This window comes from Equus przewalskii, chromosome 16 (assembly GCF_037783145.1).
Source record: "Equus przewalskii isolate Varuska chromosome 16, EquPr2, whole genome shotgun sequence".
Taxonomy (NCBI): domain Eukaryota; kingdom Metazoa; phylum Chordata; class Mammalia; order Perissodactyla; family Equidae; genus Equus; species Equus przewalskii.
In genome coordinates this window covers 77,602,301-77,619,696 of record NC_091846.1, presented here as the reverse complement: position 1 = coordinate 77,619,696, position 17,396 = coordinate 77,602,301, and the positions used below count along the sequence as shown (strand labels likewise).

General features: G+C 49.2%; 1 protein-coding gene across 1 annotated transcript in view; it reads left to right on the top strand.

Annotated features, from left to right (window-relative positions):
* COL4A1 (collagen type IV alpha 1 chain) overlaps window positions 1-17,396 on the top strand; it is a 147,103-nt gene that overhangs the window by 116,352 nt on the left and 13,355 nt on the right. Inside the window, exons 27-46 of the mRNA XM_070578492.1 lie at window positions 1,391-1,483; window positions 1,572-1,676; window positions 3,518-3,615; window positions 5,014-5,164; window positions 5,398-5,511; window positions 6,230-6,397; window positions 6,513-6,602; window positions 7,411-7,563; window positions 7,712-7,810; window positions 7,918-8,007; window positions 9,035-9,174; window positions 9,599-9,725; window positions 9,821-9,901; window positions 10,415-10,513; window positions 11,555-11,605; window positions 12,757-12,942; window positions 13,556-13,689; window positions 14,763-14,835; window positions 15,655-15,726; window positions 16,858-16,986. Of these exons, the coding sequence (XP_070434593.1) occupies window positions 1,391-1,483; window positions 1,572-1,676; window positions 3,518-3,615; window positions 5,014-5,164; window positions 5,398-5,511; window positions 6,230-6,397; window positions 6,513-6,602; window positions 7,411-7,563; window positions 7,712-7,810; window positions 7,918-8,007; window positions 9,035-9,174; window positions 9,599-9,725; window positions 9,821-9,901; window positions 10,415-10,513; window positions 11,555-11,605; window positions 12,757-12,942; window positions 13,556-13,689; window positions 14,763-14,835; window positions 15,655-15,726; window positions 16,858-16,986 (2,253 nt within the window). The remainder of the gene's footprint in view (window positions 1-1,390; window positions 1,484-1,571; window positions 1,677-3,517; window positions 3,616-5,013; window positions 5,165-5,397; window positions 5,512-6,229; window positions 6,398-6,512; window positions 6,603-7,410; window positions 7,564-7,711; window positions 7,811-7,917; window positions 8,008-9,034; window positions 9,175-9,598; window positions 9,726-9,820; window positions 9,902-10,414; window positions 10,514-11,554; window positions 11,606-12,756; window positions 12,943-13,555; window positions 13,690-14,762; window positions 14,836-15,654; window positions 15,727-16,857; window positions 16,987-17,396) is intronic.

The following is a 17,396-nucleotide window of genomic DNA, read 5'->3' as shown; positions in this document are numbered from 1 at the left end:
CTTGCCATGTATCTAGCTTGAGTTTATCAGTCCCTGTACCCATTGGGCACTATTATTTCTTTATCAAGACATAGTGTAAAGTTCATAAGCACTTTAAAGAGGAAATGTTAGCCAGTCTTTGATGGAAGTCCAAGAATAGCATCCTAATGTAACTGTTAATGTCATTCTCATTGTTTGTATAATTATTGGTTACTTAGCACCAAGTTATGACCCCATTGATAATTCTTCTTTGCTTAGCAGGGATCCCAGAAATGTCTCTTTTATGGCTCCTTTGGAGACAGGGAAATACTGGGGTTGGACTTAGAAAGACCCCCAGTCTTGGAAAAGGGACCTCTGATCACTTGCCCCATAGCTCCTGATTCCAAAATCAACATAACAAGCGTTCTTTGTGTTTGTGGAATCTGAAAATTTGTAAGGCTATGAAAAGGAATCAGATTTTCTTCTTGGCCAGTTGGGGCACATACAGATACATCCTGGCAGGACAGAGAAGAAGGTTCCTGAAGAGGGTGTTGACAGCACTGTTGATCCACATTCCGTAGAGTTCCTTGGCCAACCAGACCCAATTGGCTTTTGGATTAGAAACCCAACCTTCTTTGATATGCCAGAGCTGTGTTTACTCTGGTGATCATAAAAGCCTCATTCTCAGAGGTGGAACTAATAGCAAATATGTGCTGGGGTCAGTTGCTTGGTTTTTCCCACAGTCTATCGCTAAAGAGTGTGTTGACTGTCGTTGGGAGGCCCTGCGCAACTTGAAACCTTTTAAGATATGTGAAGAGTCAGTGCACACATTCTTGGAGTGAGCCCTTTGGTGCTTTCTTAACAGCTAACTCCTGACACCCAGTGGATCTCGTAGGCATGAACACCAGGGAGCTGGGCCTGCACCTCCCGGGGCAGAGACAAGTGGTGGTTTTCCTGTGCTGCTCCAGATGCCACCAAACTACCCAGCCCCACCGTTAGGGATAATGCACAGTCATGCACTTAGTATACCCTGAAGATAATTTACCATTGATGAAAATAATTTAGGTTGGCCTCAAAGCAACTCAGAATTAGTACTATCTGAGAAATTGAGAGAGAACAGTACAAGTGTTTTAACTTTTTGAGATAGGCTAATTAAGAAATTACCTAGGGCTATCTCCCATTTTGTTATTATAGATTTTTCAGCTTTTTGTGACTTTTATTTTGGACTCTTCAGGAATTCTTGTGTTAAACAAACATCTAGGTTGTTTTGGAGATAAATTTTGGGGAGAGGAGGATCACTCTGTGGAAGATTCTGGAAAAGTCGAGGGAAGAAATGGAAGCCTGCAGACAGAGGCTTCTCTCCAGGTGTACAACGTGGACTCAGAGGACCTGATGCGGTGGCTCACACACGATGTCCTTGCTCTTTTCCCAGGTCCCAAGGGTGAAGCAGGAAAAGTCGTGCCCTTACCTGGTCCTCCTGGAGCAGAAGGACTTCCGGGGTCCCCAGGTTTCCAAGGCCCCCAAGGTACGTTGAAGGTTCTAGTTCACCTGGAGATATAATGGGAACATGCTCATGTTTTTCTCATATTGACCACTGGTCTTTCTTACAACAGGTGACCGAGGTTTTCCTGGAACCCCAGGAAGGCCGGGCCTCCCAGGAGAGAAGGGTGCTGTTGGCCAGCCCGGGATTGGGTTTCCAGGCCCTCCTGGCCCCAAAGGTAAACTGGCAAGATGAGCCCAAACATGAGTGGGGCCGTTGCTCTGGCCGGCCTGGCTGGTCAGCAGCAAAGGTCGTGGTCTCTTCATTCATCCTCATGTCAATTGTGAGAAAAAGAGGCAATGGACGTAACCATGCTCTATGACTTAGTGACCGTGCAATTAGTGGGGGCCCCAGAATCTGCACAGTGGGGGACAGCAATTTCAGTCCCCAAGGCGACAGGAGAAATGGCGCCTCCCTGTAGAGTGGTTTGGGTGGGAAGGAGTTGGGACATGAGGACCCAGAAGCTGCCCAGGGAGCTGGCAGATGCTGCATTTGCTTAAGACCCTCCCTTGAATGGGCTCCCTCTCATAGAGCCCACCGGGACCTACGCCATGCTGGGTTTGCAAGTCAGAGGGTAGCTGCAGGGGAATAGGAAGAGGGGCTCTGCTCTTGGGGGAAGAAGCCCCCACGCTACGGGGCTGGAATCCCCATTGGGTGCTGATGTTTTAGAACCAGTACTTCTTTCTGAAAGTTGTAAGGTCAGGAGGAATTTCACCCTTTTTGTAGCTTTTTTTAGGTTTACCAGTCCTTCAGGTAGAGCTTAATGTGTAGACTTGCCATATGGACCTCGGTCCAGGACTGAGAAGGCACTGAGAGCCACAAGGGGCGTGTCTCTCCCATTTGGGCCAGCATCCTGACCCCAGTTTTACTGGCCTTCTGGCCAAACTTAGCTAAAGACTTCTCCAGTCTCCTGACCGCTTGTTTGGAGGCCCCGTGTCACGCTCCTCTCACGGTTACAGGCCTTCACGTGTGGGGGACAGGAGACAGCAGGCTGTTTCCACCAGGAGCCACATAATACCTACCCTTGCACGTGGCCATTTCTGTCTTAAAGGGCAGCATGCCCTGGGTGCCCCTCCAGGCTCACGGGGAACGATGCTACGGCCTTCTGCGTGTTCATGAAGCACTGTAGTCCCTGTGAGAACCGGACCGTTGCCATCGTGACGGGTAGAATTTAGCTGCCAAAGGTCTCCTTAGTTAGAGGTCCTTTGCCCACATTGCAGGAACCTGCTTGGAGATGTGGGCACTGGTGGGCCATCAGGTCCGCCCTGTCGGGCCCCTGGCCGCAGAAGCCCCACAGCATATGCGATTTAGCTTTATGCTTCTGTAAACTTAAAAATTACCATGGGCATGGACCTCTGCAGCCCACGGGAAGGTTGAAAACCAACGGCTCTCAGACTTTGCTGTCACGTGGCCAGCTGTCAGAAAGCCCATCAGAGCCTCTGAGGTTGGGACCCTGCCAGTCCTTAAATGTCCCCACCTGCCTCCAATGTGGAGCAGCCACGTTTGAGAACCAGTGGTCTAACGCGGCGCTTCTCAAACTTTACTGTGTCCACGAACCACGAGGGGTCTTGATAAAGGGGGATCTGCCTCCATAGATCTGGGCTGGGTTTCTGACCAAGTGACGGTGATGCTCCCCACACGGCTGCACTTGCATAGCAAGAGTCAAAGGGCCATTGTTAGTCTGCAAACGCCAAGGTGTGCGTGTTTGTTTTGTTTCGGGGGAGTGGGGCAGGACAGAAGAGGTCAAAGGGAGTAGAAGAAGAGGAAGGGAGGGGGACAGGTGGAGGGAGAAAGAAGAAGGGGCTGCAGGCACTGCCGGTGCTGCCCGAGCTGCCCCGCTGGCCCTGGTGGCACCTCCATACCAGGTTGGTCTCATGCTGCCTCTTAGACCCGCCTCGATAGGGCTTCCGTGCTACAGCCCTCTCAGATCAGTTCAGTCCATTTGGGCAAGTACAAAAGAAGTGAAGAAAGTGGGGAATAGCATCGTTATGTTAATGATTTTTTTGTTCTTCAAAACAGGTGTTGATGGCTTACCTGGAGATGTGGGACCTCCTGGGAATCCGGGTCGCCAAGGATTTAGTGGCCTACCTGGCTCTCCAGGTGTGCCAGGCCAAAAGGTGGGCACTGAGCGTTCTCTGGATTGCTGTTGCCCTATCCTTGTTATTAATTGGACACATAAAATGTGGGTTATTAATCTCACAGGATTTGCTGGACGAGCATAGTTTTCTTTTTTGTTTTTTTTTTTGATGAAATAGCGTAGAATAGAAAATACCAGAGTTTGTAGCACGTGGTGGTGAATGTTTTGGGGAGAATCATTTGTTCCAGCTTTATGAGGATACTCTTGCCTCTGTGTACTGGATCTCAGTATACAATGTGTGTCTTCTTGTGGTGGCAAAAGAAAGCCATTTGAAAGTCACTGTACTAAAATATGTCATAGCCACCCGGACGGGTCCCGTGTAGGTTTCTCAGCCTCAGCATCATTGACATTCTGGTTGAGGAATGCTTTGTGGTGAGGGCTGCCCCAAACATTGTTGGATCTTTGGCCTCTATCCACAGATACCAGAGGAGCCCCCTATACCCACCACCAGTTGTGACAACCAGAAATATCCGTGGACATTACCAAATGTCACCCCAGGGGGCAAAATGGCTCTGGTTGGGGACCCCTGGGCTAGTGTGACTGCAGGACCCACCTTGCCCTCACATATTCCCCTGCCACTTGCTAATACTTGAAATTTCACTCAGCAAGTGTAGGTGAGCGTTGGTTAGATCCTCTCCTTAGTATAAAGAAGGGAAGGGAAATTGCCAGAGGGTGTGGGTCCTAAATGGAAGAAGGGGCCAAGGGCAATAGATACGCCTTGCCAAGGACAGAACCGGGTTGGCCTGTTCCCTCCCAGGGGGTTGGGTGACCTAACGTCCGCCTGTTGCTCCCCACGGCCCACAGCCGTGCCTCAACTGGGGCTGTTTTGAATGTACCCTCAGGCCCTCAAAATGCTTCTTTTACTTCTAGTCATCTGTGTTTGTCAAAGCCCTTTGATCATGAAACAGTTTTAAATGTTTAATTTGACACGAAAGCCTTCATTTAAACAAAAAACCAAACAAATGGTGTCCTGTTCCAGTCCTGGAACTTTCCACCTCTTAAGAAGGCATGTTAGCTGGTCACAAGTCGCATGTGGCGTTTTGTCCATTATTTAGAGTCAGCTCTTCCCAGACCGGGGGCCGCAGAGCCGAGGGGCCGGGAGACCCGGGGACATCCTGCCTCTGTGACTGTGCACGAGCTGTTCAACGAGGGGGAGTCTTGATTTTCCTCCTTTGTAAAGTGAAAATAATAAAAATCCCCTACGTTGCAGCTTGTAGTGAGACTGAGCGGTAATAATAGGCGTGAGGAAGCTTTGCAAACTGGAGGGTTGGATGGATTTTATTGTTATTAAATGTGTCGGCAGTTATCAGTTACAGTCTGCACTTGTGCTCTCGGCTTGATTAAAAACATGGCTTCTCTGTGCTTTGCGGACTTCCAGGGAGAGCCTGGTATAGGTCTGCCAGGACTCAAAGGATCGCCAGGTATTCCCGGCATTCCTGGCACTCCTGGGGAGAAGGGAAGCATCGGGGGACCAGGCATTCCCGGAGAGCATGGAGCTATCGGCCCCCCAGGCCTTCAGGGAATCAGAGGTAACTTCTTACGGCTGAATCTAGACTGTGGCATGAACTAGGTCTGTTTATTTTGTGTTCCCAGAGCACTTGTTAGGTTCTCAGTTAAAGTTTGTTGAATGAATGAGGAAAATCCTAGAAGGCTAGAGCTTATGGTTTTTGGTTGTTGTGGCTTACTGTGTGAGTGGGCAGTGTACGCTGTGAAGCATGCTGTGGTCCCTGTGTGGTTTATTCACGGTTTCCTCCCCATCCAGGTGACCCAGGACCTCCTGGATTACAAGGTCCCAAAGGAGCTCCAGGAGTTCCCGGAATAGGTCCCCCTGGAGTGATGGGTCCCCCTGGAGGACAAGGACCACCAGGGTCATCAGGTGATGCCGCATTCTTCCAGAATTATCCCTTCTCTAAATCGCACTCGTGATGAGATCGGAGCTGATGCTGGTGTCTCCATGACGGGGAGATTAGCATCTGTGAATTAAAGGGGAAAAAGTAAATTCTGTTTTGGGGAAATAGGTTCTACTGTTTGCTTAAACATAGAGTCGCAGGTGTCTTTCTTTTTCTCCCGCTGAGCTTGCTTTACTTGCCAGAGAGACAGCCCCCCTTTATTGTATATGCAATAACTTGTTCATTTAATTCACAACGATTGGTGTCTCTATCTTACCTTTCCATAGGAGGGTTAGTAAGCTGTGGGTAACTTAAAGCTAACCAAGTCCATGTCTGGAAGCTCCCTTTCCCTTTAAGAAGAATCCTAGAACGAGGGTGGGATGGTGGAGCAGGGCCAGACAGTCCGTGACACACAGTTGCAGAGAAGCTAGTCTTAGGCCCGAGGACGTCGGAGAGTGGCACTTAGAGTGGTAATTGCTGGCCACTGATGGCAGAAAGGAGGGGCTTTGTCTTGGGACATTGTCTACCGGTGACTGCCTGGGTGGCCCCAGATGCCACGATCCGAGAAGGCAGAAGCCACCCCAGCCCCCAATGTGGGCACGCTCACAGACCTTCTGTGCAGAGTCACAGTTGAGCGCAATGAGGGGCCCTGCACAGCGCCCTGCATGTTCTACTAACAGTTCTTTGTTCTTTGCCCACCATCAGGCCCTCCCGGAGTGAAAGGAGAGAAGGGTTTCCCTGGATTCCCAGGCCTGGACATGCCGGGCCCCAAAGGCGACAAAGGGACTCAGGGTCTGCCCGGCCTCACGGGGCAGTCGGGGCTGCCTGGTCTTCCCGGACAGCAGGGGACGCCCGGGCTTCCCGGGTTTCCAGGTAATGATTCGTGAACCCCTGCCCCGGATCGACAATCAGGGGACGCCATGCCTTGTCTTGTTCATGACCCTTAGCATCTGCCATCAATGTTCATGGTCCTTCCATCTGGCCACAGGTCCCAAGGGAGAGATGGGCGTCATGGGGACCCCGGGGCAGCCCGGCTCACCAGGACCAGCAGGCGTGCCAGGATTGCCGGGTGAAAAAGGTAGGGAGCTGGTAACTCCGGAAAAGTCCTTCTTGTGTTCACATCTCAATTCCTCCTTGGAAATTCTCCGATGGTTGTAGGTCATATTTCAAGAGGCAGAGGAAAGGAGTTAAGGAGATCAAGCAAGAGTCCTTCTTCCAGGAGGAGCTCATGGCGCACAGGGCCTGTGGGCTTAAAGACTGTGCTCGGCCAACAAAGCAGAGGAGACAGGTTTTCAGGTTTTCCTTATTGGCACAGTTGAGATTCTTTTCTTTCAACAGTGGAATCTTCAGTCATACAAAGGCACAGGGACTGAGTCCTTAGAATCAAAGGAGGAAACTGGGCACCTTTACAAATCTTAATTGTTATTCCTTATCTTGTCATTTGAAACTGGTCCAAAATTTTTTTTTTATAAAAAGAAATTGACTTTGAATGTGAGACGTAATAAATGGTCCTTTGTTTAGTAGAACAGGAAAAGTCCCATCCTGTTATTTTGCATAGAATTGAGGGGCACTGTGAAGAGAAGTGATAAAGATATTTAGGAAGGAGAGAAAATATAAATTATTTAAACTAATAAGCTAAGTCACATATATTAGAATTATTAGCAAGTCGTGAATTCTAGAAAATGACTTTATTAAACAGTTCCTTGACCTGGGGTCAGACTCTTCTGGGTAACTCAGACACTCTCCGTTTAATCCATTTTTGGACAGTCTGTTAGTTCTCGACACATTTACCAGTTGCTTCTACGAGCTAGAAACAGCACCGTGTTTCGTCACGGCCTTTGAGACCCTTGGCCACATCTCACCAGTGCCTTCTTTTTCCTCTGCAGGGGACCACGGCTTCCCAGGCTCCTCGGGACCCAGGGGAGACCCTGGCTTCAAGGGCGATAAAGGAGATGTCGGCCTCCCTGGCAAGCCTGGGTCCATGGATAAAGTGGACATGGGCAGCATGAAGGGAGAGAAGGGAGACCAAGGAGAAAAAGGTAACCTGGAGGAAGTCTTTAACAACGGAGATAGAACGACGTGCCTCGCCAGTTATTCAGTTCTCCACAAATAATATCAATTTTTTTGCAACAGTTTGCTTTATTTTAACCAGACACGGGTCATCATTATTTTTTCTGTGATGTGTAGGACAAATTGGACCAACTGGTGATAAAGGATCCCGGGGAGATCCTGGAACCCCAGGAGTTCCTGGAAAGGACGGCCAAGCAGGACACCCTGGGCAGCCAGGTACGGAGTGGAGTTCAGTTCGCCTCCACAACAGGCGCTCATGCTGAGGAGTGTTACCTGGAACTTTTCACGGGTGGTAACCTGTTGAGTTTTTCTCTTCATTCTAGGACCTAAAGGTGATCCAGGTGTAGGTGGAACCCCGGGTGCTCCGGGCCTTCCCGGCCCCAAAGGATCGGTCGGTGGAATGGGCCTGCCAGGTATGTTGGGTTTAGAACAGGGGGTCTTCTTTCTAGCACCTGCACCTGCGGTGCTGGTGGGGTGGCTCTGCGGAATGAGATCCGTTGTGTCTTTCGCATGAATCCACGTCTTCAATCCTGTGTGCTGTCCTGCCTGGGGCTGGATGGCATCTGGCCGACACCGTGACCAGTGCTAAAAAAAACCCTCACAATTTGATGAAATAAAACCTGGGCTGCACACCGTCACCTTTTGACTCTCTCCAAGTGATCGTCCACTTGGCTCTTATCTCCCCAGGAGATGTTTAGTTCTCCATTCAGTTTTGCCAGCACAGGATGCTCCTGCCTCTAAGGCCCCTTACAATTAGCTCAGAAGGACCATCTGGGCTCCTCGGCCCCAATCCTGAACCGGCCTCAACCGTGTGCCGCCGGCGTTTGCTCCAGGGATGGCAGCCAGAGGGAGGCACGGGAGAGAAGGCAGAGAGCTCTGGATGCTGTGGGTGTTACTGCTTCTCACAATTCCCTAGGGAAGCAAAAATCAGGCCAGAGGCCTCCCCTCTGACTCCTCCCTAAGTCTTAACGAGGCACATTACCACTTGTTTTGAGAAAGAAACACCTTAGGCTGCTGTTTACACCTGTGTATAAGTAGGGTTGGCTGCGCACCTACATTAGGAAACCAGGTGCACACGTACCCTCGTGGCCTGCCTCCAGCCCCTCTGATTCCCTTCGATAGTGAGAGCTGATTTTAGAATAAAGGCCATATAAGCCATTTTTTATACTGTTGTGAAAGTCGGTGTATTTTCCTAAGTGGTTGATGTGTCTCTCGTCTGTCTTTGTGAGGTGACTGTCTTCAGAAGACGGGAGCAACGTTTTCCAGAGTGGCTCTGTTGTGCTTCTGTGACGGGCACTAGCCTGGCTGACTCCCACCTTGAAAAATGCGTGAATCCATGTTCTCTCACGCCATTCTGGACTGATCGTCAGGGCGCTTCTTTATTTTTAACGTTAGCACCTGCTAATCATGCATTCCAAGTTCAGTTGTTTGTGTTTCCAGGAACCCCTGGAGAGAAGGGTGTGCCTGGAATCCCCGGCCCGCAGGGCGTCCCTGGCTTACCTGGAGAGAAAGGAGCCAAAGGAGAGAAAGGGCAGGCGGGTCTCCCTGGCATTGGGATTCCGGGACGGCCCGGGGACAAGGTAACAGCATCCTGCCTGGGGACCTCCCCTCCCATCCATCCAAGCAGAAATGCTTTGTGAGAAATGTAATGAGTGTCTCAGCCCATGAGATGAATCAGAACCTAGAACAGTGCCCCCAGTTTGTCATAAGTTTCCCTCCTCCCCCTTCTCCTCGCTACCTTCCCCGGGAAGAATCGACACTGGTTGAGAGGCCCGGGGAGCAGCTGCCACGGGGAGAGAGGGAAGGCAAGAGGGACGTGGGAAGTGAAACAACAGTGGGCTCTTTTGCTCTGGGTTTCTAGTTTTCCCTCTTTTTTCAAAAGTGGACTTTGATTCTTTGGTTAGGAAGCTGGAAATGGAATTTCTGCAATGCAGTATTCATTGTACCAAAGTGTGTGCTGTTGTCCAGATATCACATTATAATGAGCCCAATTTTTACTCCCAGGGAGACCAAGGGCTGGCAGGCTTTCCGGGAACTCCTGGAGAGAAGGGCGAGAAGGGAAGTGCTGGGATCCCGGGCATGCCCGGCTCCCCAGGCCCCAAAGGCCTGCCGGGGAGCGTGGGCTATCCAGGTAGGTGCGCGGGGCCACCGCCTCAGCTTGGGGTTCAAAGATAATGAAGAAAACCTCAAACTGATGGGCGTCCCGGTATCTTGTCTTTTCTTTAGGAAGCCCTGGGTTGCCTGGAGAAAAAGGTGATAAAGGCCTCCCAGGGTTGGACGGCATCCCTGGTATCAAAGGAGAAGCAGGTAGAGACCGCTTTTTAGAGCACAGCCGGGGGGCGTGGGGGGAGGAGGCCAAGGGGACATCAAGGCTTCCAGGGAGCTCCCCTCACAGACGGCGAGTTGTGGGCCCCGATGTCACTGGGTGGTCTCTGGAGGACCAGAGGCCAGTGGGCCCGCCCCTCCACTCTTCAGATGAACAGACTGAGCTGAGGCGGGCTTACGGGGTCTTTCTGAGGTCTGGCCACCAGTTAGGAACTAGAACCAAAGTCTCTGAACTGGTTTTGCAGCTGGTTCCAGTTGGTTCTAGAAATAGGTTTGTGTGTTTGGTGTGGGAGTTTGATGTACTTTCTCTCTGCTCGCACCGGCTTTTAGGGGTTGGGGCGCAGTGGTGTTGCCAGCAGCGTGGACGGTCCCTTCTGAAGGGCCGTGCTCAGGGAGGATGGTTCCCAGGGAGAATGTCGGGAAGGGAGCATGTTACACGCAGACCAGGTGCTGCGAGAGCTTCCGTGACTGACCGATGTGACCTTTCTCTCTGAGGTCTTCCTGGGAAACCTGGCCCCTCGGGCCCAGCCGGCCAGAAAGGGGAGCCTGGCAGTGATGGAATCCCGGGGTCAGCAGGAGAGAAGGGTGAACCAGGTAGGTCCGGCTCCCATCCCTTTCAGAGTGAGCATTTCCCACAGACGTACAGGCCGTGCTAAGCGACCAGAGCTGGGTACAAAGTGGCATCGACACCATACGTTTGTACGGCTGTTTAAACACCCACGTGGATAAGGGGAGCAGGCTCGGATGAGGAAAGGGTGGGGGGTCTTCATTTATTCCACAGATCCCTATGGGCACCTCCCCTGAAATGGCCTGAGCTCTCGGTGGTGAGTGAAGGAGCCACACACAAAAAGCCCAGACCACTCCTTCTCTGCCTGGCCTTTCCCCTTGGAGAAATGGTCCTGGGAATATTTGCTGCCCCTGAGTCTGCTCCTGTCACTGATGGGGGGTCGCAACTTGGGCAGAAGCGCCAGCTTCAAGCTTCGACAGTGACAGCCACATGTGGACTAATACTCATATGTAGCAAGACGCATGCACATCTGAAACAGGCTGCCCCAAGTCAGGGGAGTGGAGGGGATATCGCTGGGAAGCAGCGTCCAGGGGGTCATTGCTGTTGGTGTTGGCCTCTCTCTACAGTTCATTTTCTCGTTCTATGCACCTTATGTTTATGTCATATATTATATCACATATATATATCTCCTTCCCCCGTGTGAATCTTCCCTCATGCCCTTTACTCGTGTCTGTGGGCTCCCTGGTGTCTGCTGCCCCCGGTGTCTCTGGCTCTCCGCACCTCCCTTAGAAGAGCTGTTAGTTGGATGGTCGTCTGAGAAAAGCCATTTTGTGAGTCTCCAGACAGTGGTAGGAAATGAGTAGTCATTTGTGCAGATCATTTCTGCTAAATACTGTAATGGTTCTGAGCTGAAAGGTACTTAGGAAAAAGTACTAAATTCTATATATCCAGTCAGTAGTATCTTAGAACAACTGAAGGAATGTAATTTTACTTGCAAGGTGCAATTACTGATTCCTGTGTGTTCTGCAAGTGCTGTGTGGCATTGGCGCAGAGTTGATACTGCGCTTGTGCCTGCAGATTGCCTGTTTGAGGAGAGAGAAACATGGCTTCTTACCTTGGTCTTACAGGTCTACCCGGAAGAGGATTCCCAGGGTTTCCAGGGACCAAAGGAGAGAAAGGTAACATTTGCTGAACACATTCTTCCTTTTCAACTAACTGCTGATGCACACAGTGCCAGCAGACCAGAGCAAATGATTGCAAGGAAGCAGTCGGACGTGGGTGCTGGATGCTGGGTCTGGGACAATCTAACTGACACGTCCTACTGGCCCGTGACAAGCCACCCTATGGCACCTTGTGTCTTGGATTCCTTGCCCTGTGGAACAGCAGGGGGAGAATGCCAGGGAGGGACCCTGCCATCCTTCTTGGTGATGACCCTCTTTCTTTCCTTTTTTATTTTTTCTTAATAACCTTGAAAAAATCCTAGAATTTTGGTGTTTTATTGGCAAGTTTTGGGTAATATGTTTAAAACTAAGCATGCGATTTTCTTTTTCCTAAAAGCTCTTACTTTTAAAAAACTTCTAAAAAGTTTTTTTTCATCTATCATTGACATACAATAAACTGCACGTATTTCAAGTGTATGATTTGATAAGTCTTGATCTATGCACGTACCTGTGAAAATAACACCACATTCAAGATAGCGAACACATCTATCACCCCAAAAGTTTCCTAGGCTGCTTGGTCATCCCCACTTCTGCCCCTTGCTGCCCCCCACCCCCATCCCTAAGCAACCGTCTGCTTTCTGACATAATAGATTAGCTTGCATTTTCTAGAATTTTGTATAAATGAAACCCTACAGCATGTACGCTTTTTACTCTGACTTATTTTGCATAGCATAATTAGTTTCAGATTCATCTGTGTTGTTGCTGGTATCAGTCGTTGGTCCCTTTTTCTTGCTAAGTAGTGTTCCATAGTGCGGATATAACATAATTTGTTTATTCATCCACCTCTTGGTGGAAGAAGCCCTTAATTTTATCAGTGCAACTGCTTGCAGGCTTATCTATGCATGTATTCAAATGTCTTTGCCATAGAAAACTTCCTTTAAAAAGCATAAAGAGTGAGAGCCAGGTTCTTTGTATCTAAGCTTACTCTTCTTCATGGCCGTGGTCGGCCATGGTAGGAGTCTAGTGTGTTATTTAATAAAAAGGAGAAAAGGTACCCATCTCCAGTTGTGCCTTCCAGAAGCCCCTCCCTCCTTGTCAGTGCACTGGTGCACTGGGGTTTCTCTTCTTCCCTGCCTTTGTCATTATCTCAAACTGTTTTTATTGTTTAGGTTCAAAGGGTGACGTGGGTTTCCCAGGATTGGCTGGGAGTCCAGGAATACCTGGATCCAAAGGAGAGCCGGGGTTCTTGGGACCTCCGGGGCCACAAGGACAGCCAGGATTGCCTGGAGCTCCGGGCCACGCTGTGGAGGGGCCCAAAGGAGACCGGGGCCCACAGGGACAACCTGGCCTGCCAGGTAAGGAGGCATAACCCAAGTCAGAGCTGGAGCCACAACAGAAGGCACAAACATGCACAAGTGTAAAAGAAGTGTAAATACTTAAATTCCCAACTGAGTTCTTATTTAGAAATTTGCAGCATTTGTTACAGCTGGACGCTACTTAACACCTTGACCCTCTTGGATCTGGCCTCCATTAGGTCAATGTTTTTCTTCTGACTTTTCTGTCAAGGAATTTAGTAAAGATGACAGTAATTGGGCAGAGGCGAGAAAGGACACTACTGAGAAAGCCTGGAGCACAAATGCCACCTGTGGTGGTGTTTTAAACCAGACGCCCTCCCGGCAGGCCTCTGCCCCGCAGCCAGGGTGACCGCACTGCAGCACAGCTCCCCCGAGCAGAGGGACCACAGGGCATTTGGACGCTCCGACTGGGGTGTTTAGATCACCATTTTCTGCCCATTGAGCAGATTCTTCCTTCTAGAACCTGCCTTGATTTCTTCAGGGTTCACGCAGCTGGGTGGTGGTGTGTGTAGTTGGGGACAGTTGGGTGGCAGTGATGACAACCACAGCCAATGGCCGTTGTACATAAAATCCCCTCTAACCTCAAATGTGTGACTTCTGTGTCTCCTTTTAGGCCTTCCGGGACCCATGGGGCCGCCGGGGCTCCCCGGGCTTGATGGACTGAAAGGTGACAAAGGAAACCCAGGCTGGCCGGGGGCGCCTGGTGCCCCAGGGCCCAAGGGAGACCCAGGGTTCCAGGGCATGCCTGTAAGTTGTCTGTTTGTAGGTCCTGTTTTTGAAAAGGATCACAAAATAAGCTGTGTGTCTGTGTTTACATGTATGCATACGTGTGTGTTACCCTCCCACATCCTCTCTGGGCCAGTCCCTTCTCTCTTGCGAGTCATCAGCCATCTTTACTGGCATCAGAGTAGGCTACTCTCATAGCATTTTTTATAATCAGTTTTATGAGAACCGTTAAACGGAAATGTTCTACTACTAGAAATTTTAGTTCAATGCCTGGGTTTAAAAGTCTGTTTACAAACTTGATGCAAAAAGCAAGCCTCAGTAACATAGAAATATACTCCCCATTCCTACTGCCAGTCAGTGACTATCTGTCTCTCTCTATATATACATATGTATAAATGTGTGTGTATGTATATAGATATATATTTTGGTTATGGCACTTTTTAAAATAAGGTAAAGCAAAGAAACAAATATATGTAAGAACCAATGCAATGTTTTTTATAGAGAGGAAGGAACAGCTATGTTGAAATAGCTAGAAAATGAGATAATATTTTAAAATACATGAATATTGCTATATTATAAAGGAAAATAATCCTTCGTTAGTGTTTTCTGTCTTCTTTCCATATTTACAATCACTTTTCAGATAAGATACGAAGCTCATTCTAAGGGAAAAGCACTCTCCTTGAGTGTTTAGAGGAGAGTTCTCTGGAAGGGTAGTTCGGTGTTGATAGATTGATCTGTTGCCATAACAAATAGTTAGGGAGTTCTGACTCTGTTCATGGCATTGTGCTGTGGGGTGGGGACAGCCAGAGGTAAGATTTGTACCTGCTTCCAGAACTTACCATGTAGATGGACAAGCCGAGGGGACACAGTGAATGAAGCAAGTTGTTCCAATTTCCAGCTTCCTAATTTAGGCACACACAGAGGTTTTGTCATTCTTTTTACATCATTCAAGAAACCACAAGGCCCCGTTTGTTTACAGAGCTACTTTGCAGAACCTCGAGGGGCTGTCCCAGCTTCCCAACAGCCGGTTACTTGAGAGGCTTCTCGGTCATCTCCCGAGCAATTCTCGACTGACATCCTCTTTGTGTGTCTAGGGGATTGGTGGCTCTCCAGGAATCACAGGTTCTAAGGGTGACATGGGCCCTCCGGGCGTTCCGGGATTTCAAGGTGAGAGAGTCACGGAGACGCTGCTCGAAGACACGCTTACTACACAAAGCTTCCTAACCACGGCGCTGTCACAGTGATACAACCGGCGTCATTACAGCCCAAGACAGAGTTCCCTCTAAATTAAAAATGCCGTTGCGGCGTGGCGGCCGGGTTTGTATAACCCCGTGGATGGCAGTGTCAAGACGTTCAGATTTCCTTACTAAGAATCAGTGGATCATTACATCTCAGTCATTTGCATATCAATAAGAAGTCATAGATTGGGGCCATTTGTTAATTTATTAATGTATTAAGCAAACATTTATTGAGTGCCTGCCAGCTTCCAGGCACTGCTATTTTCACTGCTTAGTCAGATACATATGAATGAAAGGTGAGTAGAACAGGTTTTTGGCATCTTGTGGTCTATTTGGGGACATGTGTGAACTGGAATGTGACCAAAAGCAGTACCATTTTCCCCTCCACTGGTTGTGACCACTTTATGGTTTCTTGTGTCTTTGGAAAAATGTAACTTCTGGGTTCTAGAAAGAAGAGTTTCAAGAAAAGCTTTACATGGTCGACCAGAAGTAATGCTCTTTTCTCGAAAGAGCATAAATTGGAAATATGTTCACTGTGCATGCGTGCATGTGTGTGTGTGTGTGAATTCTTGTATATATAGTGTACACATGTATAGGTGTGATGGGCACGTGCATGTATATACATGCACATACACGTGTATATGTATCCACGTGTGTGCGTGTATATACATATGTGTTTACACACACACACACATACTTGCGTATCTTTTGGAATGCTGTGTAAGATCAATGTTCTGCTTTCCTCCAGGTCAGAAAGGTCTCCCTGGCCTTCAAGGAGTTAAAGGAGACCAAGGAGACCAAGGTTTCCCTGGAACGAAAGGTAGGAGAATTTGGCGGGGCCTTAGGATGATTTGAGGAAGTATGAAAGCCATTGAACACGTAGAATTAGGATGTTTGGTCTCACATCTGTGAAAAGACTTGAAGGTTATCAGAAACAGCTGATTAAAAATTCTTTGGTTGCTTGTCAGGATTGCCATGTTTGGCTAATTTAATTGACATATTTACCAGAAATTTGGCTTGAAAGGCAAGTGTGTTACATCTGTGACTCAGGTAGACCCGGTAGAGAGACCATGACAGGCTCAAGATTCACACACTCTCCCAGGCTCTAAGGGTAGACCGGAATCACCCACTTAGAGTTGCCTTGGAATGAAAGCAGTCTTGCACGGACAGGCTGAATGAATTCTGGTTGGACAGTAAGGAGTTCTCCACAGGACACGGTCTTCCTTGGCTTCTCCACCACCAGGAGCCAACAGCAGAAAGTGGCTTCAAAAACAGGATAATCTTGGAAGGAAATGATTCAAGTGTAGCCTGCATCCCGTTCTCATCTCATACATCTAAGGCCATGTTTAATTTTCAACACCATATTGAGAGAGAGAGAGCAATGGGAGTGCACTGAGGAGGAAGGAAAGAAACAGAATATGTGTGAAGGAGGGAGAGAACGGAGGACGTTTGGCTGAGGAGAGGGGCTGAGGTGGACCTCAGAAGCCTCTGCAAACTCTACGTTGTTGCTGCACGTAGCTCAAGAGCTGTCACGCAGAAGAAGGATTAGGTGTATTCATCAAGAAAAAATTAAGACCAGTGGTTCTAGTGTACAGTAAGGCAGGTTTCATGTCAGCATCAGAGAAAGCTTCCCAATCGCGCGTTGGAGCATCTGAGTGGGAAGCAGGCTGCCTGGGAGAGAATGGGCTCAAGGGAGGCCGGACAGCGTTGTCAGGGATTCCAGAACTGAGTGGACAGTTTGCTCTGTTGACCCCAATATCTGTTCCAGTCCCAAGGATTCATGGGAACGTCCAGATACATGGATGTCTTGTGAGGATCTGATTACTTGTGTTTTTGATGATAATTTTACTTTTAAGAAACATCGTTTGGATTGGGTTTCACATTGCAGTCTCCTCTTGAGGCTGTTTGTGTCGAACGTGAAACTGATTGGTGACGTCCCTGATTCCCACAGGTCTTCCGGGCCCCCCCGGCCCCCCAGGGCCTTACGACATCATCAAAGGGGAGCCAGGGCTCCCTGGTCCGGAGGGTCCCGCAGGTCTGAAGGGGCTTCAGGGACCTCCAGGCCCCAAGGGACAGCAAGGTAAGAATAACCAGCCTGCGCAGGGAGGTGTGGACTCCAGAGGGAACTGGGTGGGATTTCCTCCTCACCGTGTGTCTGAGAGCAAAGTCTCTGGGTGATGACTATAGAAACACTTATTTGAATATGGCTTTATTACCTTTCTTTAATGTGCATCAAAACCAAATGCAGTTTGTGAAGGGAGCTGAAAAAGCCAGAATGGAATACGAGGAAAGCTAGAGGAACAGACAGGTCGACGTATCTGTGTCCCTTAGAAGGACATGGGCTGCAGGAACCAGTTCGTCTTTCCCTAGCTAGAGACGAGGGACAGCAGGAAGCAGCGGTCTAGAATTGTGAGAGTCGTTGCCCTTGGCAGCCGCCCGGAAGCCCCACCCAGCTGGCAGGGATCTGTGCGAATCCCTGTAGTTGTGCGA